General features: G+C 51.2%; 4 protein-coding genes across 7 annotated transcripts in view; 2 read left to right on the plus strand and 2 right to left on the minus strand.

Annotated features, from left to right (window-relative positions):
• RUSC2 (RUN and SH3 domain containing 2) overlaps positions 1 to 3,600 on the plus strand; it is a 66,274-nt gene extending 62,674 nt beyond the window's left edge. The window contains exons 12-13 of one of the 2 annotated variants that reach the window (XM_055578460.1): positions 118 to 216; positions 3,216 to 3,600. In XM_055578460.1, the coding sequence (XP_055434435.1) occupies positions 118 to 199 (82 nt within the window). In that variant the 3' untranslated portion in view covers positions 200 to 216; positions 3,216 to 3,600. Of the gene's footprint in view, positions 1 to 117; positions 217 to 679; positions 1,380 to 3,215 lie in introns of those variants that run through there. The other variant, XM_055578459.1, reaches the window with a different exon arrangement.
• On the minus strand, positions 54 to 2,090 carry CIMIP2B (ciliary microtubule inner protein 2B). 2 transcript variants are annotated; one of them, XM_055578464.1, is made up of 6 exons: positions 1,994 to 2,090; positions 1,385 to 1,608; positions 1,080 to 1,297; positions 827 to 878; positions 553 to 750; positions 54 to 256 (listed from the first exon to the last, which is right to left on the minus strand). In XM_055578464.1, the coding sequence occupies exons 1-6, from the start codon at positions 2,047 to 2,049 to the stop codon at positions 168 to 170; spliced, it is 837 nt and encodes a 278-aa protein (XP_055434439.1). In that variant the 5' UTR covers positions 2,050 to 2,090; the 3' UTR covers positions 54 to 167. The 2 variants fall into 2 exon arrangements, with proteins under 2 accessions (XP_055434439.1, XP_055434438.1); XM_055578463.1 differs by having other exon boundaries at positions 1,080 to 1,608.
• A 7,231-nt stretch (positions 3,601 to 10,831) lies between the features above and the next one.
• TESK1 (testis associated actin remodelling kinase 1) lies at positions 10,832 to 15,722 on the plus strand. Of its 2 annotated transcripts, XM_055578465.1 has the most exons (10): positions 10,832 to 11,687; positions 11,811 to 11,932; positions 12,060 to 12,108; positions 12,878 to 13,024; positions 13,368 to 13,450; positions 13,611 to 13,701; positions 13,930 to 14,013; positions 14,164 to 14,253; positions 14,371 to 14,485; positions 14,811 to 15,722. In XM_055578465.1, exons 1-10 carry the CDS (start codon positions 11,469 to 11,471, stop codon positions 15,701 to 15,703), a joined length of 1,893 nt encoding a protein of 630 aa, XP_055434440.1. In that variant the 5' UTR covers positions 10,832 to 11,468; the 3' UTR covers positions 15,704 to 15,722. The 2 variants fall into 2 exon arrangements, with proteins under 2 accessions (XP_055434440.1, XP_055434441.1); XM_055578466.1 differs by lacking the exon at positions 14,164 to 14,253.
• Positions 15,723 to 16,173: 451 nt separating this feature from the next.
• Positions 16,174 to 23,383, minus strand: CD72 (CD72 molecule). Its single transcript, XM_055578467.1, has 8 exons — positions 23,302 to 23,383; positions 23,091 to 23,192; positions 22,445 to 22,516; positions 22,176 to 22,265; positions 21,505 to 21,840; positions 18,123 to 18,271; positions 17,416 to 17,522; positions 16,174 to 16,724 (listed from the first exon to the last, which is right to left on the minus strand). Exons 1-8 carry the CDS (start codon positions 23,381 to 23,383, stop codon positions 16,580 to 16,582), a joined length of 1,083 nt encoding a protein of 360 aa, XP_055434442.1. The 3' UTR covers positions 16,174 to 16,579.
• Between the last annotated feature and the right edge of the window lie 859 nt (positions 23,384 to 24,242).

Below are 24,242 nucleotides of genomic sequence, written 5' to 3' on the forward strand. Positions count from 1 at the left end.
TTATGTATTTATTTATTTATTTATTACACCTATTAATAAAAAAGGTGCTCGGCCTCCAAACTGTTCTCTCTTTGTGCTTCCTCCCACCTGCCAACCCGCCTTTCTTCTTTCCAAAAGGATGGCTGGGATAGGACGACAAGGGAAGAGAGAACTTAAATGCCAGGTACCTACACCAGGAGCTGCTTCTGGAGGGTGCTGAGACCCAGAGCATCCTGGGTGAGATGCCCATACGTGCGGCCAAACTGGAACTTATACCCTGTGTAGCCAAAAGAGTCTGTCATCTGTAGCCAGAGGCACAGAAAAGTTATTTCTCAGCCAGTTACCCAGAACCTCCAAGTTATCCTCCAAACTCTGGTCCTCACTCCCCACTAGGAGCTATGTCAGTTCCTTTTCTGCCCAGTGATAAAGCTGAACCTCATGATCCAAGGACCCCTCCCTGTATCTACTAGTTCCCATCCCCCAAACCACCTCCACCTATCACTCACTCACACTCACACACATAAACACACAAATATCCCAGTCCCCAAAGCCTCCCTCCTGGGCCATCCTCACCTGGCACATAGCCCCCGTATTTAGGTAAAAGGCCCAGGTGCTGAGGGTAGGTCCGGGACAGTGCAGGGAGATGCTTAGGATCCTTCCGGGACCTGCCCGGTGACTTCATCTCTCCAAACTCCTGCAGCGCCTGGTTGCTGAGCACAGGAAAGCTGGAGCCGAAGAGGAAGCGAGCACGGGGCACATAACCAGTGAAGCCTGGGGGGTGGGAACACTCAGTCGGTACCTTCTGGGCACACCCCCAGGCCTTTGGTTGTTACCCACATCCTCTCACCTGACATGAAGAACTTGCGAGGGTCTCTGTCATCCATGGAATAGGGGGAAGCCTTGTGAGGATAAATTGATAGAGGAGAAACGGCAAACAAATTCAGCCCCTGGGTTATAACACAAGCTCCCAGGGCAATTGAGCTGGTGGTCTGGCCCTGTACCCACAGCCAGCCTACACATGGCCACCACAGGCCTGGCCACACAGAGGTAAGGGCTCCCCGCTCCCACCACTGGACTCTGCCTCAGCCTTCTCATCTCACTTGTTCCGCCTCCTGCCCCAGCTCCGGCTCCTTTTCCGCCTCCAGCTCCGCCTCCAGCTTTGGCTCTTGGTCTTTCTCCACATCTTTTTCTCCCTTGGCCTCTTTGGGCAGCTCCTGACTCCCCTGTTCTCTGCTCCTCTGAGTAAAACCATTCAGAGCCTCAGCCCAGACCTGGCTGCAGTTCTTGGCAAAGATGAACTGTGCCTGTGGCACAAAACCTAGGTGGGCAGGGGGCAAGGAAGATGCATTAGAGCGTGGGGCCCGTGTTCTGGGATGGGGGCCCCTGTTCATACCTGTGTCCGAACCTGTGTACCCGGGGACCATGCTGGAGCTGAGCCTTTTGTGTCCACGCCTGACAGGCAGGCTTCTCCTGCAAGGCTCGGGGGATCTTGGAGGCTGAATGGGAGGCAGAAGTGTGCGGTGGGCCGGGGGCCAGGCGAGGCCAGGAGAGCCGCGAAGTAGCTGCCCAGTCATCTGTCCGTAGGTCTGGCCCATGCTGAACCGAAGTAGTGGGCAGTGTCCAGTGTACCTGCAGCACAAGTCTCACCCGTTCACCTCGAGTCCCCCGCCTCACCATCCCCAGACAGAGGAGCGGAGACCGCGGAGGCCCTGCTCATTTCTGGACTCTGCTGTGTGTATATTTGGAGCAGGCATTTCTTAGTTCTCTGTCTGGGTTTTCAACCTTCCCCTTGGCTGTTTCCCTGTTGCCATGGAGAGTACAACACAAAGCTTCACAGCAGGCCCAGTTCCTACTATTCCTTTGCTTTTCCTTTTCCATCCAACATCATAGACATCATAGATAACCCATCCATAAGCTGCCCATACCACAATGTCCACTTGGCCCCCAAGGCCGAGGTGGCACAACTCTATATCCTTATTACCCCTACTCCCAGAAGCAACGGGTATGCTCTTACCCTGGGATATAATGAGGGTTCTGGGGGTTCAGTCCTGGTATGAAGGTGCTGGCCATAGCCACGGGGACCCAGGCAGTTCCTTTTGTTTCTCTTTGAGCTCAGCCTCTGGGCTCTGTGTACTGACTGTGTCCAGGGCTAGGAGGCTGAGTCAGCGGCAGGAGGCGGGGCTCAGAGAGGAGAGAGGGGAGGGGGCCCTGGTGTGATGACGGCCAGCAGACCAGGAAAGCAGAGGCTTGCTGGTCTGTCTGCTCCTGAACAAAGGCAGTCCTGCCACCTGGGGGCAGGGAGAAGGCTGAGTACAGACAGCCTCCCCACTGCAGGACCGAGGAAGTCCTCAAGTGGGAGGCAGAGGAGCAAAACCTGATAGATCCATTGAGCCATTCCTAAGCCCCTCTCTGAGCACCTGTCTGAGGAGATGTGGGTTCTCCTCTCTCTCAGTCTTGGTTGAAGGTGATTTCCTAGGAAAGCCCAGAGGGGAGGTGGTAGGGGAAAAAGGAACCAAGAGACCTCTAAGCAGTGACATTGTTTATTTTTAATAATAGAACTTGACAAGAATTACTGCTATAATCCATATCATCATCCACTCAACAAATATGCCCTGCTCTGCCGGGCACACACTACAACAGCAGAAAGTGCAGAGGAGCAGGAGTCAGAATGGCTAAGCTCTATGAGACTATGGGCAAGTCATTTAGTATCTGAAGCCTCCCATCCTCATTTATAAAATGCAGGTACTACTACTCACCCTGCCACTGTTGCGAGCCTCAGATTAATGTATACAAACATGCTTTGTAACAATAAAAACCATGAAGCCAGAGTGGTGGGGTAGGGGAAAGGGCATGGGTGTGAGGTCAGGCAGCCATGAGCTCCTAATAGTTAGCAGTCTTTAGCTGTAAGCAGGTGGCTCCCTCTGAACCTAAGATCCCTAAACTCTTAACAAGAAAGTTAAAATAGCCTAGCCTACCAAGATGCTGTTAAGAATACAGTCAGTCACCGCAGCACTGTTGATAATAGCCAGGATATGGAAGCAACCTAGATGTCCATCAGCAGATGAATGGATAAGAAAGCTGTGGTACATATACATGATGGAATATTACTCAGCCATTAAAAAGAATGCATTTGAATCAGTTCAAATGAGGTGGATGAAACTGGAGTCTATTATACAGAGTGAAGTCAGAAAGAAAAATACCAATACAGTATACTAACGCATATATATGGAATTTAGAAAGAAGACGGAGAAGCCTGGTAGGCTGCAGTCCATGGGGTCGCTAAGAGTCGGACACGACTGAGCGACTTCACTTTCACTTGTCACTTTCATGCATTGGAGAAGGAAATGGAAACCCACTCCTGTGTTCTTGCCTGGAGAATCCCAGGGACGGGGGAGCCTGGTGGGCTGCCGTCTCTGGGGTCGCACGGAGTCGGACATGACTGAAGCGACTTAGCAGCAGCAACAATGACCCTATATGAGAGACAGCAAAAGACAGAGGTAAAGAACAGTCTTTTGGACTCTGTAGGAGAAAGTGAGGGTGGGATGATTTGAGAGAATAGCATTGAAACATGTATATTATCATATGTGAAACGGATCGCCAGTCCAGGTTCGATGCATTAGACAGGGTGCTCAGGGTTGGTGCACTGGGATGACCCTGAGGGATGGGATGGGGAGGGAGGTGGGAGGGGGGCTCAGGTTGGGGAACACATGTACACCCATGGCTGATTCATGTGAATGTATGGCAAAAACCACTACAATATTGTAAAGTAATTAGCCTCCAATTAAAATAAATTAATTTTTAAAAAAAGAATACAGTCAGATAGTGTGTGTGAAAAGACTTACCCCAGCACCTGGCACACAGCTACTAAAACTTAATTTCATTTCCAATTGTTTAGTATTATCTCTAAACTTCTAATACAAAGGGGAGATCAGTGAATGGTTAGTAAATTCAGTGGATACAGGTTTTCTCAATGTGGGAGTTCAGGGGAAGGAGATATGAAGATAATGTTAAAACTAGGAGGCAAATTAGAATTTGTTATGAAACCATTCAGATTCTAAGAGAAGTACAGACCAAGAAAAAGAGATCTGGGGGATGCTACCTTTCCAGGAGGCAGAGCCTCTGCCCTCATCCCGCCCCCCCCCTCCCCCCCACTGCCAGTGACAGGGCTAACCAAGCATGTGTCACTGACTTCTTTGGCTTGCACAAGAGCACTGGGCACCAAAGAATAAATTTCATGTTCCTCACTGTTCTGCCAAGGACAACCTTGGTATGTGTCATGAGAGCTAGAATTGTAGGGGGCGTGACTCACAGGAACTATGCTAGAGTGAGGGAGGGAGCTGAAGGCAGAGCCTAGAATAGCAGAAGTATGTCAAGGCTAACAACCTGGATTCTGTAACAGACACTGTTGGTTGCACACTTCATACCTATTCCCTACCCCCGTCTCCCTTCTTCCTAACAGGACTTCAATTTTGTTCTGCCAAGCAGTCAGGAGCTTCAGGGAAGCTTGGAACCAGCCATAGGAATGAGTCTTGATTAGTCGAAGCCCATCATAGTGGTCCCGTTCCCCTTGCCAATGACTGGTTAGGTGTGGGCTTGTGGCAATCTGGACAATATGAGGGCAAGTCTGGTGGGATGAAGGAGCATCCTAGGGAAAGTTTCTTTGCTCTTAAAAAAGATGCACAACAAATTAGAGAAAGACAGATGGACAAAAAGGAATGTCTTTTCCTGCCTCGAGAAATTCTGTGAGTGTGATGTTAGAACTTTGGCAGGAATCATAAATCTTGTGGAAAGGTAAGGTAACCTCCAGACAAAGCCTTAATCCATCCAGGGTGGATGGTAGAATAGAAAGGCCTAGATCCTTGATGGTAATGTAGAATCTCAGAATTAACCAACCTTCTTATGAAGTGATTTCATTATTGTTAAGGCCACTTCTAAGTTCTCTTTTACTTAGAGTCAAAGGCATCATAATATAAAACAAAACAAAAACACTAGTTCAAATTCTAGTCACTAGAGATACAGATCCTGGCTAAATTCATCTCATCAGACCCCAGTATTCTCATCTATAAAATGGTAAGCTAATGTTACTACTTCATTGAGTAGGATAAGGTAGCTGAATAATGCATAATGAAGAAGAATCAGCAAAAGAGCCCCAGAAGGAGCCAATAAAATAGGAGAATCAAAAAACTAAAGGAAGAGGAATTCCCTGGTGGTCCAGTGATTAGGATTCTGAGCTCTCACTGCTAAGGGCTTGGGTTAGATCCCTGGCTGGGGGGCTAAGATCATGCAAGCGCCCCCCCCACCCCCACAAAAAAAAAAAAAGAAAAGAAAGAAACTAAATGAAGAAAGTAATTCAAGATGTGATAATGGTATTATAGTTACACAGAAAATTACCTTAGAAGATAATACTAATGAAGTGTCATAATGCCTGAAATGTATTTTCAAATGGTACAATAAAAAATTATACTAAATAGTACAGTATAACCATACTATATCAAATACCACACCATACAATATTATATCAGAGAGAAACAGAACAAACATAACAAAATAACAATTGTTGAATTGAGCTGAGGGTATATAGTTGTTCAAACTTCCCTGGTGGCTCAGCGGTAAAGAATCCACTTGCAATGCAGAAGTTGCAGGAGACGCAGGTTTGATCCCTGGGTTGGGAAGATCCCCTGGAGGAGGGCATGGCAACCCACTCCAGTATTCTTGACTGAAGAATCCCCATGGACAGAGGAACCTGGCAGGCTACAGTCCATGGGGTTGAAAAGAGTCAGACACAACTGAAGCAACTTAGCATGCACATACAGATGTTCATTCTGTATTCCTTCAACTTTTCTGCATGTTTGGAATTTTTTCAAAATAAAGAGAGAGTGGAGGGGACTGTTTTAAAAGGAATAGGATATGCATATATCCATTTAACTGCTCTTCCTAAGGTCACACAAAAATTATCCATATTGAGGTTTCTAAATACCATTTCCAATGAAAAGGAATCATTGATCATTGGAAAAAATAACTGATAGCAGCTCCAGTCTAGCAATTCACAAAATGAGCCTAGAACATTTTATTATATCAAAGAGCAAGAAACTTTAAGAGTCATGTGAAAAGGACTCAGAAGCCAATTTGAATGTGTCCAGTGGCCAAAATAGGACAGTTTAAAAATCAAAAACTTTTTTTAATTGCCAGTGATTAAGACACATCATATATGTATTAAATTATGAGTTTATGATGCTACTAAAAAAAACACCTCATTGGGTACTGTTGGAGGATGCTAGAGAACCGACTCACTACTTTAAAAGCTGGTAAAATAAAAGGGAAACAAGCTTTTTTTTTTTTTTTTTTTTTTGCCTTTCCCATATGAATATGTCTCTGAGTAACAAGTAGTTTAATGAGGAAAAGTTCTCAATCAGGAACAATTTTTCCCCCAGGGGGACAATGTCTAAATGACATTGTAGTCGTCACAGCTGGAGGAACTGCTACTGACATTCAGTGGGTCGAGGCCAGGGATGCTGCTACATCCCTACAATGCACCAGGACAGCCTCCTACTATAAAGAATCTCTCCAGTCCAAAATGTCAATAACAGCAATTTTCCTCCAATTAAAAAATAAACTAATTTTTAAAAATATCAGTAGTGCCACGTTTGAGAAACCCTGGTCCAGATAATAAGCGTGATTGGTTATTAACATCACAAAGACCGCCACTGTATATGTGTGTCTGCTTAGTCACTCAGTCAAGTCCGTCTCTTTGTGACCCATGGACTGTAGCCCACCAGGCTCCTCTGTCCTTGGTATTCTCCAGGCAAGAATACTAGAGTGGGTTGCCATGCCCTCCTCTAAGGGATCTTCCCAATCCAGAGATCAAACCCAGGTCTCCCACATTGCAGGCAATTCTTTACCATCTGAGCCACTAGGGAAGTCCAACACTGTATATACCTCATGATAAAAGTGTTAAAACCACCTACAAATTAGTTTTGCCAAAATAATAAAATATAAATCTAATTGTCTCTACAACTTTAATGCAAATACAGGGGACTGAAGAACATGCTAAAAGCTTAGCAAAATTCAGATTCTGAGAAACTCTATAAGGACAAATGACCTGGTTTCTTTAAGAAAAAAACAAAACAAAACAAAATGGAGGAGGGGAGATAATGGATGGAGTTAAAGGTTTAACTCAGCCTCAAAGTATGGACCTTATTTAGATTTTGATTCAAATTAACAATTTGGGGAACTTCCCTGGTGGTCCAGGGGCTAAGACTCTGCAGTCCCAATGCAGGGGGCCCAAGTTTGATCCCTAATCAAGGAACTAGATTCCACATGCTCAACTAAAGATACGGCACACCTCAATAAAGATCGAAGATCCTGAGTGCCACAACTAAGACCTGGCACAGCCAAATAAATAAATATTTTAAAAAAACATTAATTTTTTTAAACTACATATAATTCAATGGGGGAAATATGAAAAGCTAGATGCTTGGTGGTATTAAGTAATTTTTTTTAAAAAAAGTATGACATGGTACTGTGATTTTGTTTTAAAGAAGAATCCTTATCTTTTAGAGGTAACACACTGAAATATTTATTGATGAAATGACATAATGTCAGAAATATGCACCAAATAACTAGGTGGGGGAGAAAAGCAGTAGTATAGATAAAACAAGATTGTCCATGAACTGATTACTAGAGAATCACTGGCATAGAAGGTACAAAAAAGCAGATATTTTCACTTCTACCCAGTCATTTATGGCAACAGTATAACTGAGGCATGGGTAAGTGATTCTGAACAATGGTTCGCCAACAAAATGGTCTTACCCAAGGTAAATAAGGGTTCATTGTTCTATTCTCTTTTTTTTCACATTAGAATTTTCCACCTTAAAAAGTTTGAAAAATGACAACAAAAGGATCTGCTAGCAGCCCAACTCAAGGAACATTTCAAGCTCATCTTAGCATACCTCTCTGCACTACTGTTCATTATTCCTCTTTTCCTAAACTCTCCATTCCTTGGATTCCACTTGCCACTATTTGTTAAATCATTGGCAATGAAAAGTATCCATTTAGATGAATACACAGATATAGTGCTAGTTCAGTCACAGACTGGAGTTTCATATTATAATGTAAATATATGTCAGCACTATTCTAAACAGCCTTATTATGACTTTAATTAAATAAAAAAGGCAAAATGTGTATGTGTATACCCTATGTGTACTTCTTAAAATAGGTAAAGGTCCTGACCCTTTTATACAGAAGTTTGAAATTGAAGGTGGCTCAGACGGTAAAGAATTCACCTGCAGTATGGGAGACCTGGGTTTGATCCCTAGGTTGGGAAGATCCCCTGGAGAAGGGAACAGCTACCCACTCCAGTATTCTGGCCTGAAGAATTCTATGGACAGAGGATCCTGGCAGGCTAAAGTCCATGCGGTCGCAAAGAGTCGGACACAAGCAACTTTCAGTTTCACTTGAATTTGAAATTACATTATAAACACTTATACTTTATTCTAAAAAAAGAATTTTATGCACTCTCAAAAAAAATCTCTTCCTATATTTCAGCATGTATTTTTCTGTTTCCTTCACAGACTTCTCTTCGTCCACCTACACTTTATTACTACTGGTGTTCCCTAGAAGTCCATTATCAGCCTACTTCTCCCTCCCTACTGGGATAATGGCATCCACATTCATAGTTTTCTTTTCCATCACATGACCCCTTTGTTTATGACAATTACCTACCGCTCCCAACCTGTCCTCTTCCTGTATTCTTTATCTCAGTTGATAGTAATTTAAGCAAGAAATTTTAAAATTATCCTGGATGATGCTCTTTCCCTCCCCAGGACTGACTGACTTTGGATACTAGTCTGTCAGTAAGTTTTCCCATTCTAGTTGAATGTTTCTTCCTCCCCTTTTCTATTATCCCTATCCTAGTTCAGTCCCTCATCCTCTCCTCAACGAAGCATCATCAGCGCCTCCTTGTTAATCAGTCTTCCTGCCTCCATACAACCACTACAATAATCTGTCTAAATGGGCAACCTGGCTCCTCTGCTTGGAATTACTATTACCAACTACGGATATTCTCAGACTTGGGTAAAGGGTCAGACAAGAGTAGATTAAAATATTATATTGCTTAAGCAAAAGGAAGCATAAATTCCTAGTGTTTATTGGGCTTCCCTGGTGGTTCAGACGGTAAAGAAGTTGCTTGTAATGCTGAGACCGGGGTTCCATCCCTGGGTTGGGAAAATCCCCTGAAGAAGGGAATGGCAACCCGCTCCAGTATTCTTGCCTGGAGAATTCCATGGACAGAGGAGCCTTTCGGGAGGGCTACAGTTATGGGATTACAACGAGTGGGACACGACTGAGTGATACACTTTCACTTTTCACAGATTTTAACTACAGAAAGCAAACTTACAAATGAAATATTGTAGATGTTAACATTTAATGTGACAAATGAGCTTGTTTTGCTGAGACAAAATTGCCTCTGGAGGAATGAATATGATGCATATGGCCTGTCTATACTGGCAGTGGGAGGGCTGTGAATCACTCTGGCTCTTTCTCCTACCCTGTGCGAAAACTTCCCTTGTACCGAGACAGCATCTGACCTTCTCTCGATCCTCCTGCACCGTTTATAGTTTAAGACTGCTTTATTCTTTTCTCATTGGCTCTTAACAATTAAGTAGTACGAGGCTCTCACTCCATAAATATGGAATAAGACTCTGTTAGAAGGTAGTCACCCACACGGATGCGGATTGTGCAATTAATTTTCCTTTTAGCTTACCACAGAAATAAAAATAGTACTTTAGAGTTTCTGAAAAGAATTCAGACTTGCTCCCTCAAGCTCTGTCGCAGACTGTTTCGCCCCAGGCCCGCGGCCTCCGCTCCTGCCGGACTCCACTCCGCCGCTAGGTGGCAAGCGGCTCACCGACGCCCACCACTGCTCTTCCCAGACCTGTCACCGGGATCGTGTGACGTCACCCATCCCAGGCGATGATTGGCTATACCGCCGACGACAGGAGGGAGGAGCCAGCGGAGAAGAGAAAGCGTCGGGTACAGCGAGCGCACCGGGTCCTGGAACGGTGCGTGCGCACCCGGGACCTCGCGCCGCTCTAGAGGCCGGTGGCAGAACATCCTCCCGCCCGAGCCCGCAGACCCGATTCCTACGTAATGGGGGCGGTACCTGTCTAGAGGGGTCACACTGATAAGGGCCACACTGAGGGGAGGAGTCACGTTGAGAGGCGGGGTCACAATGGCTGGTGGAGTCACTCTGAGAGGTGGGGTCTCTCTGGGCAGAAGGAACACACAAAGGAGGGTTGTCACACTGAGGGGTTCTGGTACACACTGATGTTGGTTGGCAGTGTCATACTGAGAGGTGTTACTGAGAGAGAAGTCTCCGAAGGGACGTGTTCCTTAAGGGGCGGGATTTTGCTAAGGGGTGGGATCTTGAGCTTAGAGGGGCGTCCCTACAGGTGGAGTCTTCTCTTTTGAGAGAGAGGGGCATTCGGACGAAATAGTAAAAGGAAGGTGCAGGCTGGGTGGTCACTTGACCAGGCTCTGGAATCTGAACTTTATTCGAGGGAGGCGGGATGAATGAGGAGGAGTCGGGGCCACACTTGGAATGGGCTGGCCAAGGGCTCGCTCAGGTCTCGGGGCATCACCACCCCCCGAGAAGGTAGAAAGTGTCAGGGAGTCCGGAGGTTTAACGTGTAAAGGTCGAGACCTGGGAAATGGGCAGGCTGGGCCAGGGCGGAGGCTGGGAAGGTAGGTAGATTGCTGGGCTGCCTCCGATTGTGGCTGGGCCAGAAGGATCCATTTTTCAGTCCTGCGTGTCCTTTGAGCCCAGGAATCTTGCGGTTCCCTGAGCCGAGTTGTCAACCGCCAGTGACCTGAGGGAGGGAGAGGAGAAAGGACTCCCAGGGCAGTTAAAAGACATTTGAACTGCGCGTACGCACAATCAGCCCTTAATTCCCTTCGGTTATTCAGCTCAGGCCTGACCTCATTTGATCCCGACGCCCCAGACCCACTCGCCTAGGGCATGGTGGCTTCCGGTTGCGGGGTGCGCACCTGAGGGGGCGTGGCCGCTGCCCGGAGGCCAGGCTCGAAGGAGTTAATCAGAGGCCCGGCTCAGCCCCGCCCCCGGCAGGCCGCGGAGCCTGAGCCCCAGCGGCAAAGCGGAGCGGCCGCCGCCCGCCCGCCCGCCCGCCTCCGCCTGCGGGGAGCCTGCCCGCCTGCCCGCCGGCGCCCGGGAGCGCCACCTCCACCGCCCGGCCCAGGCCCAGGCCCAGGCCCTGCGCAGAGCTGAGCGGAGCGGCGTCCACCAGGGCCCAGCGAGCCGGCGAGGCGGGGGCGGGCCCAGGATCTTCGGCGAATCTTCTATTCTCTAGAGCGGGAGCGGGAGCGGGAACCCGGGCGCCCCTGATCCGTCTGGGCCCGCTCCCATGGCGAGCGCGGCCTGCCCGGGGCCCGGGGACCCTGCCATGTGAGGCAGGCCCCGGCCTGGGGGCCCGGCCATGGCCGGGGAACGGCCCCCACTACGGGGCCCTGGGCCCGGGCCTGGAGAGGCGCCGGGGGAGGGGCCCCCGGGGCCGGGGGGAGCTGGAGGAGGCCCGGGCCGGGGCCGCCCCTCCTCCTACCGAGCTCTCCGCAGCGCCGTGTCCAGCCTGGCACGCGTGGACGATTTCCACTGCGCCGAGAAGATCGGGGCCGGCTTCTTCTCTGAGGTCTACAAGGTAGGACCAACAGAGAGGGCAGAGGGGCGGGACCGAGCCTCAGACGCGAGGCTGGAACTAGGGGCCTGGACCCTGGCAGTGTTCCCGACCTGCGCCGGACTAGCCATCCGCTACCGCCCGCAGGTTCGGCACCGACAGTCAGGGCAAGTCATGGTGCTGAAAATGAACAGGCTCCCCAGTAACCGGGGAAACACGCTACGGGAGGTGCAGCTGATGAACCGGCTTCGGCACCCCAACATCCTAAGGTGAGCGGGCCCCAGCCGCTTGCTGTGAAGCTGGCTGGGGGGAGGGGAAAGATCCCGCGGGAAAAGTGGGAGCTGTGGAGAGGCCGAGGCTCTTACAGCCTACCCTATCTTTCCCATCCTCCTCCAGGTTCATGGGGGTCTGCGTGCACCAAGGGCAGCTGCACGCTCTTACAGAGGTGAGGATGAGCCAAGAAGCGGGGGGGACCCCCTCACCACCAAGGGGAGAGGGAGTCAGCGGCCCCGTGCATCTGCAGAGGAGTAGTGGGAGGCGGAAGGACCCGGGGGAAGCTTCCCAGAACGTCCGTTTAGGCAAACCACAAATAAAAGGCGTCAGCTGGTCCCATCCTTGATACTCTTTAGAAGGGTGCTGTCCAACAACAGATCTTTCTGCAGTGATAAAAATGTTCTGTATCTGTGCTGTCCAAAACCATAGCCACTAGCCACAAGTTGCTGAGGAGCACTGGAAATGTGACTAGTGTGACAGGAACTGAATGCAATGGCACCCCACTCCAGTACTCTTGCCTGGAAAATCCTATGGATGGAAGAGCCTGGTAGGCTGCAGTCCATGGGGTCGCTAAGAGTCGGATAGGTCTGAGCGACTTCACTTTCACTTTTCACTTTCATGCATTGGAGAAGGAAATGGCAACCCACTCCAGTGTTCTTGCCTGGAGAATCCCAGGGACGGGGAGCCTGGTGGGCTGCCGTCTATGGGGTCGCACAGAGTCGGACAAGACTGAAGTGAATTAGCAGTAGCAATAATTTAAATTTAAATAGATGTACATGTATGGGTCCGGACAGCCTTAGGATATGAATGAGGGACCCTAGAGCACAGACTCACCCTACTGACTTTGTGATACTCCTGAGTGTCTCCAGGCTTAAAAGTGGGAGACCTAGAGAACAGACTGAAACTTTGATATTCGTTCCCCTTCTCCTCCCATGTCCCAGTATATGAACGGGGGGACCCTGGAACAGCTGCTCAGCTCCCCCGAGCCCCTATCCTGGCCTGTCAGGCTCCGCCTGGCTTTGGACATTGCCCGTGGCCTGCGGTACCTGCATGCCAAAGGAGTATTCCACCGAGACCTCACATCCAAGGTAGGCGGGCCAGGTGGGTGGAGGCATGAAAGGGGATTTGAGATTCATTAGATTGTAACTAGCCCATGGATACTGGAAAGTGGATAACAGGCAACATTAGGATGTTGGGGTAGCAAGACATTGGAGTATGGGGGACTGAGATGAGGAGGAGTGCTCTGAGGGACTGAGAGCCATTCTGTTTAAACCAAGAGATGGGTGATGCTGCAAGATTGGGGTACATTGGAGAACTGGGAGATCAGAGGAAGATGGGGTTATTCTGGAATGACAGGTCTTTGAGGTGCATAGTGGGAGATCAGAGAACAGAAGGTGATGGGTATGCGGGGATGCTATATGTATATGTCAGAACTGTCTGATCCGACGGGAAGACCGAGGCTTCACAGCTGTTGTGGGTGACTTCGGGCTGGCTGAAAAGATTCCTGTGTATAGGTGAGGTGAATGCCCCATCCCCCTAAACCTCCCAGAAGGCCCTTATCTAAGCAAAGCCCATAGGCGCGTTTCCTTTGGGGTGGGGAGTGGGCTGACCTCACCCCCTTTTGTTTGGGAACGGTGTTTGGATGGGATATTCCTGACCACTCTGCCCCTGCAGGGAAGGGGCAAGGAAGGAGCCGTTGGCTGTGGTGGGTTCCCCGTACTGGATGGCTCCAGAGGTGTTGCGAGGCGAGCTGTATGATGAGAAGGTAAGACATCAACCCTTGAGGTCCCCAAGGCCTTCCAGACACCCTGGAGATTCTCTTGTAAGGCCCCATCCCAAGTTCCTCAGCAGCTCTGCGAGATACTCAGAAGACCCAAGACCTTACCCCTCTTACCCCCTCCAACACATGGCAACTGTCAAGACTCCGGCGAATTCTGACATATTCTGACATGGAACTGTCAGTGCATCCCACTGACATTCTTTCCTACCCCAGGCTGATGTCTTTGCCTTTGGGATTGTCCTCTGTGAGCTCATCGCACGAGTACCTGCAGACCCTGACTACCTACCCCGGACCGAGGTGAGTGATATGCCCAGGTGTAAAAGGACGCACTCCAGACTGGGCAGTTCATAACCACAGAGGGTTCCCAGAAGGTCAAGGCCCTAACTGGGGGCAGCAGGAAAACTGGAGGAAGGCTGACTTGGAGGCGTCTCATCTCTGTCCCCACAGGACTTTGGGCTGGATGTGCCTGCTTTCAGGGCCCTGGTAGGGGGTGACTGCCCGCTGCCTTTCCTGCTCCTGGCCATCCACTGCTGCGGTGTAAGAGCCCCACTCTCCCCGCTGCCCTGCACCCCCGGCCAGCCCAGGCGATGGGAGGAACACTCAGGGACACGCTTTTGGAGCTCTTGAGTGAAGCTGCTCGTCTCTCCCTATCAGATGGAACCTCGCACTCGCGCTCCCTTCACTGAAATCACCCAGCACCTGGAGTGGATCCTGGAGCAGCTGCCTGAGACAGCCTCCCTCCCCCGGGTCCCCCTGACACGTGGTCAGGGTAAGTGAGCACGGCTGAGGTCCTTTTGCTCCTCTCTTCCTTAGAACTTGGAATCATCTGAGGAGACTGAGTGTTTTATTAGTTGAGAAGGCTGGGGGTGGGAGTGCGGTGAGAGGACATCTCTAAGCAGATAGTTTTCTAATTCTAGAGCCTGAGGGAGGGCAACAAGGGAAGAAGAGGTACAGGAGGCTGGCGGGGAATCCCCCTCTTTCCAGAGCACCCTTTTCTCAGCTCTGGTCCTACCAGCCTCCCAGTCAGTTTATGAGGCCCTCAGGGAACTCTGATGAGTGCTGAGAACAGTGACCACAGACTTCTCTGTCTACAGGATCTGTTCCAAGAGGGGGTCCCTCTGCCACACTCCCCAGGCCAGACCCCCGGCTCTCCCGAAGCCGGTCAGACCTCTTCCTACCCCCATCGCCAGAATCACCCCCCAACTGGGGGGACAATCTGACTCGAGTCAACCCCTTTTCACTACGGGAAGACCTCAGAGGTGGCAAGATCAAGCTCCTGGACACACCCATCAAGCCAGTCGCCCCTCTACCCCTTGTACCTCCATCGCTACTGCCCTCCACCCAGCTGCCCCTGGTGACCACTCCAGAGACCTTGGTCCAGCCTGGGACACCTGTCCGCCGCTGCCGCTCGCTACCGTCATCCCCTGAGCTTCCCCGGCGGATGGAGACAGCACTGCCAGGTCCTGGCCCTCCTGCTGTGGGCCCCTCAGCCGAAGAGCAGATGGAGTGTGAGGGCAGCAGCCCTGAGCCAGAACCCCCAAGACCAGCCCCGCAGCTGCCCCTGGCCATGGCCGTGGCCACAGACAACTTCATCAGCACCTGTTCTTCGGCCTCCCAGCCCTGGTCCCCTAGATCAGGACCTCCCCTTAACAACAACCCCCCAGCTGTGGTGGTGAACTCCCCGCAAGGCTGGGCAGGGGAGCCCTGGAACCGGGCCCAGCATAGTCTGCCCCGCGCAGCAGCCCTGGAGCGGACAGAACCCTCGCCGCCCCCTTCAGCTCCCCGGGAGCCTGAGGAGGGGCTGCCCTGCCCAGGCTGCTGCCTCGGCCCCTTCAGCTTTGGCTTCCTGTCCATGTGCCCCCGCCCCGCACCAGCTGTGGCCCGCTACCGCAACCTGAACTGTGAGGCGGGCAGTCTCCTCTGCCACCGAGGGCACCACGCCAAGCCACCCACCCCCAGCCTGCAGCTGCCCGGGGCACGCTCTTAGCAGTGGGGCCTGTGGTCTCTGGCCTCCACCTTGGCCTTCAGGATGCCCCGTGAGGATGGAGAGCACACGCTGGACCGCGCCAGCCCTGCACAGGCTGAGCAGCTCTTGCCCCTGTACAGGGGAGGCTCAACATGGACGCGAGGAACAGAACATTTCCTTTCCAACCCCTGGGCTTGCTCTCCCGTGGGGATCACTGAACCAGACAATGCATTGCTGACACACGAGACTAACACGTGCAAATTATTTAAAAATATTTCAATAAAACTGCCTGGCTGGCTCCGGGCTGCCCCATCCGCTCAGCCCGTGCGCCCTCCCCACCCATTCTACTATGAGAGGTTTTGGGGCGGCGGGGGGGCGAAATCTCTTCTAGAAGCTTCTTCCCCATTCCCTGGGAACAGTCCAGTTTCTGGGACAGGATCTCCAGCAGGCTTGCCTAGAGATGCTGGGCCTGGGTCAGCCCTTAGCGGGGCCCTGTCTGGGCAGAGTGAAGACACACTGGAGGAAGGCAGTTCTTAGGACCCACAGGCTACAGGTTAGGGCTGAAGGGCACAGGCTCCTGTTGTTGAGAACCTGGAGGATTAAAGCATCAGTGAGACCTGGAGGATTAAAGCATCAGTGAGCTCCACGCTTGACTGCCACCGAGAATCCTCCTCCAGCTCACCCCACCACCTCCCCAGCAACCTGGATGGCCGCATCGCCAGCCTCCCTTCAGTTCCAGGCCTTCCCTGCCCAACACTCCCTTCCATAAGCAGACCAAGCCCCTGGAGGCTATGACATGGCTGCCGCCTCCAACAACAAGTCTCCCCCCCGCCCTCTGTGTGAGACCCTCTGCCCCCAGGCTCCATGCCTCAGTCCCATCCCCCACACTTACCCAGCTCAGTGCAAAGAGTGGTCCCTGTCTGGAGACCTGAAAGCTGACATCTCACAGATGGAGAGAAGAGGAAGGTTACAGGGTGAATCTGTCTTCAGGTCCAGATTCGTCCACTTGATTTCTAGCATGGGACATTTTGGACTGGCATACCTAAAGGGTAGTGAAGTAGCACAAGGTTAAGCTCTGGCCCCTCCTATCCCATCCTCCCTTCTCTTGCCCTGCACAAACCTAACCCAACTCCTAACTCACCCTGCCTGCTGTGTGTGGGAGGGTTCAGGGACAGGTGTCTGGACTCCGACCCAAAGAGGCCCTAGGACCAAGGGAGGGAGAAAATGCCCAAGTTTTCAAAGATGGAAACTTCAGTTAGGTAACTACCATGCTTCAAGGTCCCTGGGGTTGGTCCTCAAAGTTACCCCAATTACTTCCTTTCTCACTTCTCTGGGGCAACTCTGGTGCCCTAAGTGGCCTTGACTGAAAAAGTACAACTTCAGTTTGGGTAGCCTTGTCGGCTATAAAGTTAGACCCGAGGTTCTTCATCAGCTGTGACCCCTAGCTAAATCCTCAACTTATCCCCCTGAGAGAAAGATGACATAGCTCCCAAACTAGTCTTTTTTTTTTTTTTTTTTTTAAGTAAAACATGTGTCAGGGACTGCTGGGTACTGGGGACGGAATACAGAGCATGCCTGCCCTGAGAGTTATTAATCAAATAGAAGAAATGGACACATGGGCGATTATAACATCCAAAGTTTTGAGAGGATGACCTGGAGGGAGAGTTCATTACCATGTCTTTATGAAGGGATTATAGAGGATTTTTGTTGCCCCAAAGTCCTAACAAACTTACCAACTCTGTTTTGTACGATCAGGCTGCCAGGACGGATTTCTGTGGGCAACCCAGTATTCACCTTGTGGCACCACCTTCCGTAAGTTTCTGATATAAATCTGAGAAATCTGAAGGGAGATTAAGAGACCAGAGGTGTGTGAGGAGTGCTGGGAAATATTGGAATAGGGGGAGAGAGGGGGTGTCAAGAAGAGGGGAAGGAAATACTAGAGAGGCTATGAGCTTCAGCAAGAGGACTGTACCCAACCTTGGTGCATGACATTGCCTCATCAGTGACCATCCCCACACCCTTCAAGTGCCACCCTGCAGATACAAGCTGACCTCTCATTACACATGTATGCATGCATACCCACATGCACATGCTGGGTAAGAATTTCTGCCAGCCTGTGAAGAGTCATTCTGTGGACGGTTCTTGTCACAGGAGCCATTCCCTACAATCCAGTGCACCAGGTATGGAACCTGTCTGCCTGGGAGACCATGAGAGTCAAAGAACCTGTTGAGCAGCCCAGAACTGACCAGAAAGCTGAGATGAGAAACAGGTTAAAGTAAAGATGCCTTGTAAGTTTCAACTCTCATGCCAGCCCTAATCAGTAGGTAGGGCCACCTGGAGCTCTGTGCTGAGAGGCTGCACAGTGCCATCCCTGACTCAGTGACATATGTCCCTTTACCCAACAGAACCCACTACAGTCTTTGAATAGGGGTTTGCTTACTGCATATGGATGAAAACTGTCGTTGATTTTGGCCAAATCAGAAGACAGAGATTTACAGTGGCTTTGGCTTTCCATCCAATTTCTCTTAGTAACTGAGATGTAAAAGCAACTCCTCTCATTCTGTATCCATCCCAAGGGACAGCAGGAATCTAAAAAGCAGAAAGAGAGTGACAGCACTGCGCTGTCCAGACCCAGGAGGGGGATCTCAACATTCAGCGATCTGGCTGCTAACAATATTCCCTGGAGTGGAACTGATCTGGTCCTTAAACCCTGTAATCTTTTTTTCTTCGACTACCCTGGAAATGCCATACCTGTGCATACTTAGTGAAAGCCTTTGACATTCAACAATTTTACTCCTTAAAAACCTGGGAGGTTTGGATTTCCCTGGTGGCACAGTGGATAAGAATCTGCCTGCCAGTTCAGGGGACATGGGTTCAATCCCTGGTCTGGGAAGATTCCGCATGCCACAGAACAACTAAGTCCATGCCCTAGAGCCCACAAGCCCTGAGCCCACAACTAGTAAGCCCACGTGCTGCAACTACTGAAGCCTGAGAATACCTAGAGCCCATGCCCTGCAACAAGAGAGACACTGCAATGAGAAGCTTATGCGATGAAGAGTAGTCCCTGGTCTCTGCAACTAGCGAAAGCCCACACAGCAATGTAGACCCAGCACAGCCAAAAACCAATCAATCAATCAATCAATTTTTTTCCAATCTGGGAGGCTTATTTGAAAAGGGCTGGTGGTACTATCCCCAATTTCTGAACAATTGCAGTCTACTCCCCATTTTGGTTAACCTTACCTGGGTCCCCAATAAACAAGTGATCAATGGGCCTCCCATTCATCTCACTGAGCTCCCTAAGGCATTCCCCAGCATATATTCAAAACTTCCCCTCATTCCTCAAGCTGCTAGCCACTAGCTTCCCCTCCAGTCTTCCACAAGTTGACAACCTTGCTTCCTGCTTTGTTGAAGTTGTCAGACACTTGACGTGTGAACTCTCGCCATTTTCCTCCTCTCCATCTCAAAATATGTCTCTTTTCTCTCCTCCTGACTATTGGTCAGAAATAAACCTCCCTCTTTCTTTAATATCCGACACCCTAGTCTGTGCTCCTGATCCCAACCCACCTCTCTCTGCTGCTTTGTCCCATCCATCCTACCTCCCCAAAAATCATTCCTTCCCCTCAAATTCCCTCTCTTCTGGCCATATTTTCTCATCCCCACCCAGCTACTCCCTTGAGTTACTGTCCCACAGCAACTTAAAGGAATATAGAAGTCAGTGTGGCCAAATGAACGAGGGTGAGGGGATGAGTGGCACGCTGAAAGGTAGGTAGGGGCCATGGGGACCAGATTGAGAATTTTTTATTTTTATGTTATGAGCAAGAGAAAGTCAATGTAAGGTTTTACATTGAGGCATTTTGTTCTCTGGCTGTATCCCAAGTGCCTGGGCACAGTGCTGGACACAGAGTATGTATTCCATAACTTTTGATGTAATTAATTAACTGACATGATCTTAGCTGGAATGACATGATCAGATTTTTGTTTTTAAAGGATCACCCTGGCTGCAACATGAAAAGTGGATTTGGAGGAGGGATGTTTAGAGAAAACATTCAGCAAGCCATTGCAGTTATCCTTGCAAGAGATGAGGATGGACAAAAATGCAAATGGATACACAGAACTGGTGGTGGAAAACAGAGAAAATTCCTCTCTGGCAGAGTAGGGCCATCTGCTGAGAGGGTAGTGGGGTACGGAGAGCTAGTAGTGTGGGGTCCCACCAGACGTTGAGACTCGAGTTTTGTGGCACCAAGCAGAATGACTGCACAACTTGTCACCCCTGGGTGCAGGCATGTGTGTTCATCCAGAGTTGAGATATTGCCAGTCAGATAAACCAGAAGGACACTGGAACCAAGGAGTGAGTGGGGTGGCTGAAGTAAGGGGACAGGCCCTCAAATCAAGATTGGGAGAGAAAGAAGTGAAGACAGGTGATGGCTGATGAGAAGGGAGGAAACAGGGGAGCCAGCAGGTAGAAGGCCTCTGTGAGACTGAAGAAGTGTGGGGACCCGCTGTGGTCAGAGCAAAGATCTGAGCCGTCCTTTCAGTGGAAGTGTGGTTTGAGATGCTGAGGTCTAGGTTCAGCTGTGGGGATGGGGGATGGCAGTGGGGGTGGGCAGTACTGGCATGAAAAGTGAGGCTTGTAGAGAATGAGAAGGTTAAAGAAACCAGGGCTGCAGGTGTCTGTACATAATCTCTTTGTTTAAAGCTTTGGGGCAGTATCCAGATATCCCTGCACTAGACAGAGCCTAACCTCTAGACAACCAGTCCACAAGCAGTCCCGTCCTCTCGGGCAGGGGACCCTCCCTCAACCTCAGCCTACTTTGGCAGACCTTCTGTGTGTCCCCCTCCTTCATCCTCACATACTGCTGCTCTCCTCCTTTCAAAAGGGATGAGCAATTCCACCCTAGTTTACTGCCCTCCAAGCTCTCTGAGAGAGCCTCAGCTGCCTTGCCCCAACTCCAGACTGTACCACAACCATCAGTAATTCTTAATCTTTGGGGGAAGCTCAGTTATAACAAGAATTAAGTAAAGCTATAGTTCCTCTCTCGGAGAAGGCAATGGCACCCCACTCCAGTACTCTTGCCTGGAAAATCCCATGGACGGAGGAGCCTGGTAGGCTGCAGTCCATGGGGTCGCTAAGAGTCGGACATGACTGAGCAACTTCACTTTCACTTTTCACTTTTATGCATTGGAGAAGGAAATGGCAACCCACTCCAGTGTTCTTGCCTGGAGAATCAGGGGAGGGGAGCCTGGTGGGCTGCCGTCTATGGGGTCGCAGAGTCGGACACAACTGAAGTGACTTAGCAGAATAGGTCCTCTCTATAGAAAAACATGTGAACAATCAATTTCATATCCAAATTCAGGGAGTTTCCAGATCCTTGACACTGATATGCCCTGAGCCCTGAGATGAGCCAGATAAGCCCTGAGCTTGCTGCTCTGTATCATTTGCACTGCTGGCTGCCACCCTCTTCTCCCCAAGAGGATCCCACCTTAGAGCTGGATGAAAGTGAAAGTCAGTCGTGTCCGACTCTTTGCCACCCCATGGACTATACAGTCCGTGGAATTCTCCAGGCCAGAATACTGGAGTGGATAGCCTTTCCCTTCTCCAGGGGACCTTCCCAACCCAGGGATCAAACCCTAAATCCAGTAGGTGGCTAGATCCTTCCCCCTGCTGGCCAAGGATGCACAACTCATGTCCATGTCAGCCAGCACTCTGGCTCACCACCCCTTTCCTGAACAACTCAATTGCACCCCAATAGGTAGACAGACCCCTCTCTTCAATCCATCTGTCATGGCAGGTCCTCCCCTCTCTCCTTTCCCAGAGCAGATACCTGGGGAGGAGCACTTGAAGAAGGGCTGTAGTCTTTCCCGCATACTGTTCAGCCTCTGCTCCAAGTTCATCCTCTCTGTCTCCTTATTTCTCAAGGCCTCTTTCGTCTTCTCTCCGTCAGACTGGCAGGCCTGCAACTGCTGTCTGGTAGCCTGGCCAGCCTTCTGTTCCACCTGTAGTGTTTCCTGACTCTGGGCCAGCTTCCTCCTGGATCCCTGCAAATCCTCTTCCCTCTGCCCCAGCTGGGTTATCTTCTGGCTCAGCTGCTGCCTCAGGCTGCTGTTGGTGGCTTCCAGAACCCTGTTCATTTGCTGGAGCTGCCGAGACACCTGCAGATCTGTTTGGCCATAAAGAGAGATTCAGGACATCATCAGCCATGCCCTGGTAACCCGAGGCTTCAGCATCAGTCCCTTTTCTGCTTCTTGCAAGTTTGCCCTAACAGGCTGGAACGGAATTTAAGCTCTGACCGCCTAAAGCTTCAGGGGGCACTGGGTTAGGTCAGGACAATCTAGGAAGTCACTGCGCTCTGAAAACAGACCTGGCTAGTAACCAGCCCAAGGCTGAGGCTGTGATGGTAGTGACTCCCGCCCTGCTGAGGAAGGGCAGCTGTTGGGGAGAGTCGGGGAGAACGTTCTTCCGGGTAAGTGGAAAACCAGGGGCAGCCATACTCACAGCGCACTCCCAGGCAGGTGGCAGCCACCCCGCACAGCAGGCAGGTGAGGAGCAGGCCCAGAACCAGGTACCGCATGCAGGCTGCATGGCCTTAGGGAGACAGCGGGTTGGGGGGGGGGGGCGGGGGTGCAGTGAGCCCCACGAAAATTGACAGACCGAGGGGTTGGGGAGAGGGTGGAGATTCGCGGGAAAAAGCATCCCGCGAAGGACGTGGAACACTAGCTGGGCAGCGGGAGGCGCGGGCAGGGCTGGGAGCACCGGGTACTCACACCAGAGAATCCGCCCGGCAGCTGGTGACGTCACGGGGCTCCAGGCAGCTGTTGGCTGCTCCGACTGGGCCCCTGCGGAAGGGAGAGACTCCTGTGAAGGTGGGAAAGCCCAGGAAATGCCCCTTCTTCCCACTCCTACCCGCTCCACCGCGCCGAGACTCCAGTCTGTCCTAAGGAGCCTTCAGCCGCCGCTCGGGGCCACCCTTAGCGCTCTCCGGAGCTCCTCATCTCCCCTGGGGCTTCCGTGCCAGTCCTGGGTCTTACCTTATCCTTTCCCCGGGGACCCTCTATAATCCTTCAGGGTCTCCCTTGATCTTTCCCTCTGGGGCCACTCATCTGCCTGCCAAAACCCTCTCCCCAGGAGTGCTCTCCCTTCTGCCCCCTTCCCTCTCTTCTCTCCCCTCTCCCTAGGGACTCCCATTTCCCACTGGAGCTCTGCACCCAACAGGGCTGCCCTGATCCCTCCATAGAGCCCTCACTCCCCACTGGAAGCTTTATTCTTCCTTGGCTCCCGTGATTGGTCCTCATTCTCTTTCTGAGAACCCCCATCCTTTCTCCAAGGATACTGTCCTCCCAAGAATGCTGTGGACTCCCCCAACTCAAAACACAGCCCCTCACAAACACGCATCCCCCAGGCTTCCCAGACCTGCTTTATCCCGAAATCCAGAGGAGGCCAAGCTTGAGGGTCCTCCTGTGCCTGGAGGCACATTCTCATAGGTGAGTTCACCATCTTCATCAGTCTCTGGGTCTGGAGAGGAGAGGAAAGGTGGGATCAGGATGGGGGTCTGTGGGGTGGGAGTGGGGTCCTGAAGGAGGATGGAGCTGCAGGATCAAGGAGCCGCTGCAGCTGCCCTTACCATGTCCTAGCCGGCTGGAGTTGCTCTTCTTCAGGGGAGCCTTCACAAACCGCAGGTCTGCATAGGTGATGGCCTCAGCCATGGTCCTGGGCACCTCTGCTCCCACTGGTCCCCCTCCTCGTCCACCGCCCTGGGGCTACCCTGACGCTCTCCCTCTGCCCCCTCCCCTTGACCCCTTCAAACGATGAGGCTCTGTGTTGCCTCTGTGACTGACGGCTTCACGCCTTGCCCTGTGACTTCCAGTCACAAAAGAGGAAGATGTGAACCCGTTTCAGATAGATGGGCTCAGTGAAGCAAATGGCATCCCTGAGCCCTGGGCAGAGGGGCAGAGGAGGGGAGACTGAGGTCCAGAGCAGGGGGTCAGGTCTGAGGGGGTCAGAGAGCCAGTACTCAGGCCTGGCCTTGCATCTTGCTTGTGCCCCTCCTTCTTGCATCCCAGACCCGCCTTGACAGTGCTGGACTCCAACAACCCACCCTGATCACCCGATTTGCCCCACACTCCTTTCCTGGCTGCCCAGTCCCTGGGCTTTCTACCTGCAGTCAGAGCTCTTTTATGCTCAACTGACCACAGAGGGTCTCCTAATCACCACTCCAGGGTGGGGCTCTACCCTCCCATCAGATTGAGGGGTCCTAGTCTGAAGCCCTGGCTCTCCCTCATCCTGGGATTCCCAGCAGATCTGAGTTCCTGCAGGAGACCCCAGTTCGATTCCAGGGTTGGGAAGATCTGCTGGCGAAGGGATAGGTTACCCACTTCAGTATTCTTGGGCCTCCCTCGTGATTCAGCTGGTAAAAAAATCTGCTTGCAATGAGGGAGAACTGGGTTCGATCCCTGGGTTGGGACGATTCCCCTGCAGAAGGGAAAAGCTACCTACTCCAGTATTCTGGCCTGGAGAATTCCATGGACTGTATAGTCCATGGCGTCACAAAGAGTCAGACACGAC

Source organism: Bubalus kerabau, chromosome 4 (assembly GCF_029407905.1).
Source record: "Bubalus kerabau isolate K-KA32 ecotype Philippines breed swamp buffalo chromosome 4, PCC_UOA_SB_1v2, whole genome shotgun sequence".
Taxonomy (NCBI): Eukaryota; Metazoa; Chordata; class Mammalia; order Artiodactyla; family Bovidae; genus Bubalus; species Bubalus kerabau.

Bases quoted from the DNA above. Each gene is read 5' to 3' on its own strand.
- CIMIP2B (XM_055578463.1), bottom strand. From the start codon at position 2,049: ATGGCCAGCACCTTCATACCAGGACTGAACCCCCAGAACCCTCATTAT. The intron at 879-1,079 runs GTGAGATGAGAA...TATCCTCACAAG, and splicing joins TGGGGCAGGAGGCGGAACAA to GCTTCCCCCTATTCCATGGA. The intron at 751-826 runs GTGAGAGGATGT...CCCACCCCCCAG, and splicing joins TCGCAAGTTCTTCATGTCAG to GCTTCACTGGTTATGTGCCC.
- TESK1 (XM_055578465.1), top strand. From the start codon at position 11,469: ATGGCCGGGGAACGGCCCCCACTACGGGGCCCTGGGCCCGGGCCTGGA. The intron at 13,025-13,367 runs GTAGGCGGGCCA...TGTATATGTCAG, and splicing joins ACCGAGACCTCACATCCAAG to AACTGTCTGATCCGACGGGA. The intron at 13,702-13,929 runs GTAAGACATCAA...TTCCTACCCCAG, and splicing joins GCGAGCTGTATGATGAGAAG to GCTGATGTCTTTGCCTTTGG.
- CD72 (XM_055578467.1), bottom strand. From the start codon at position 23,383: ATGGCTGAGGCCATCACCTATGCAGACCTGCGGTTTGTGAAGGCTCCC. The intron at 22,517-23,090 runs GTCTGGGAAGCC...TCCCTTCCGCAG, and splicing joins TGGATTTCGGGATAAAGCAG to GGGCCCAGTCGGAGCAGCCA. The intron at 22,266-22,444 runs GTGAGTACCCGG...TGTCTCCCTAAG, and splicing joins TGCCGGGCGGATTCTCTGGT to GCCATGCAGCCTGCATGCGG.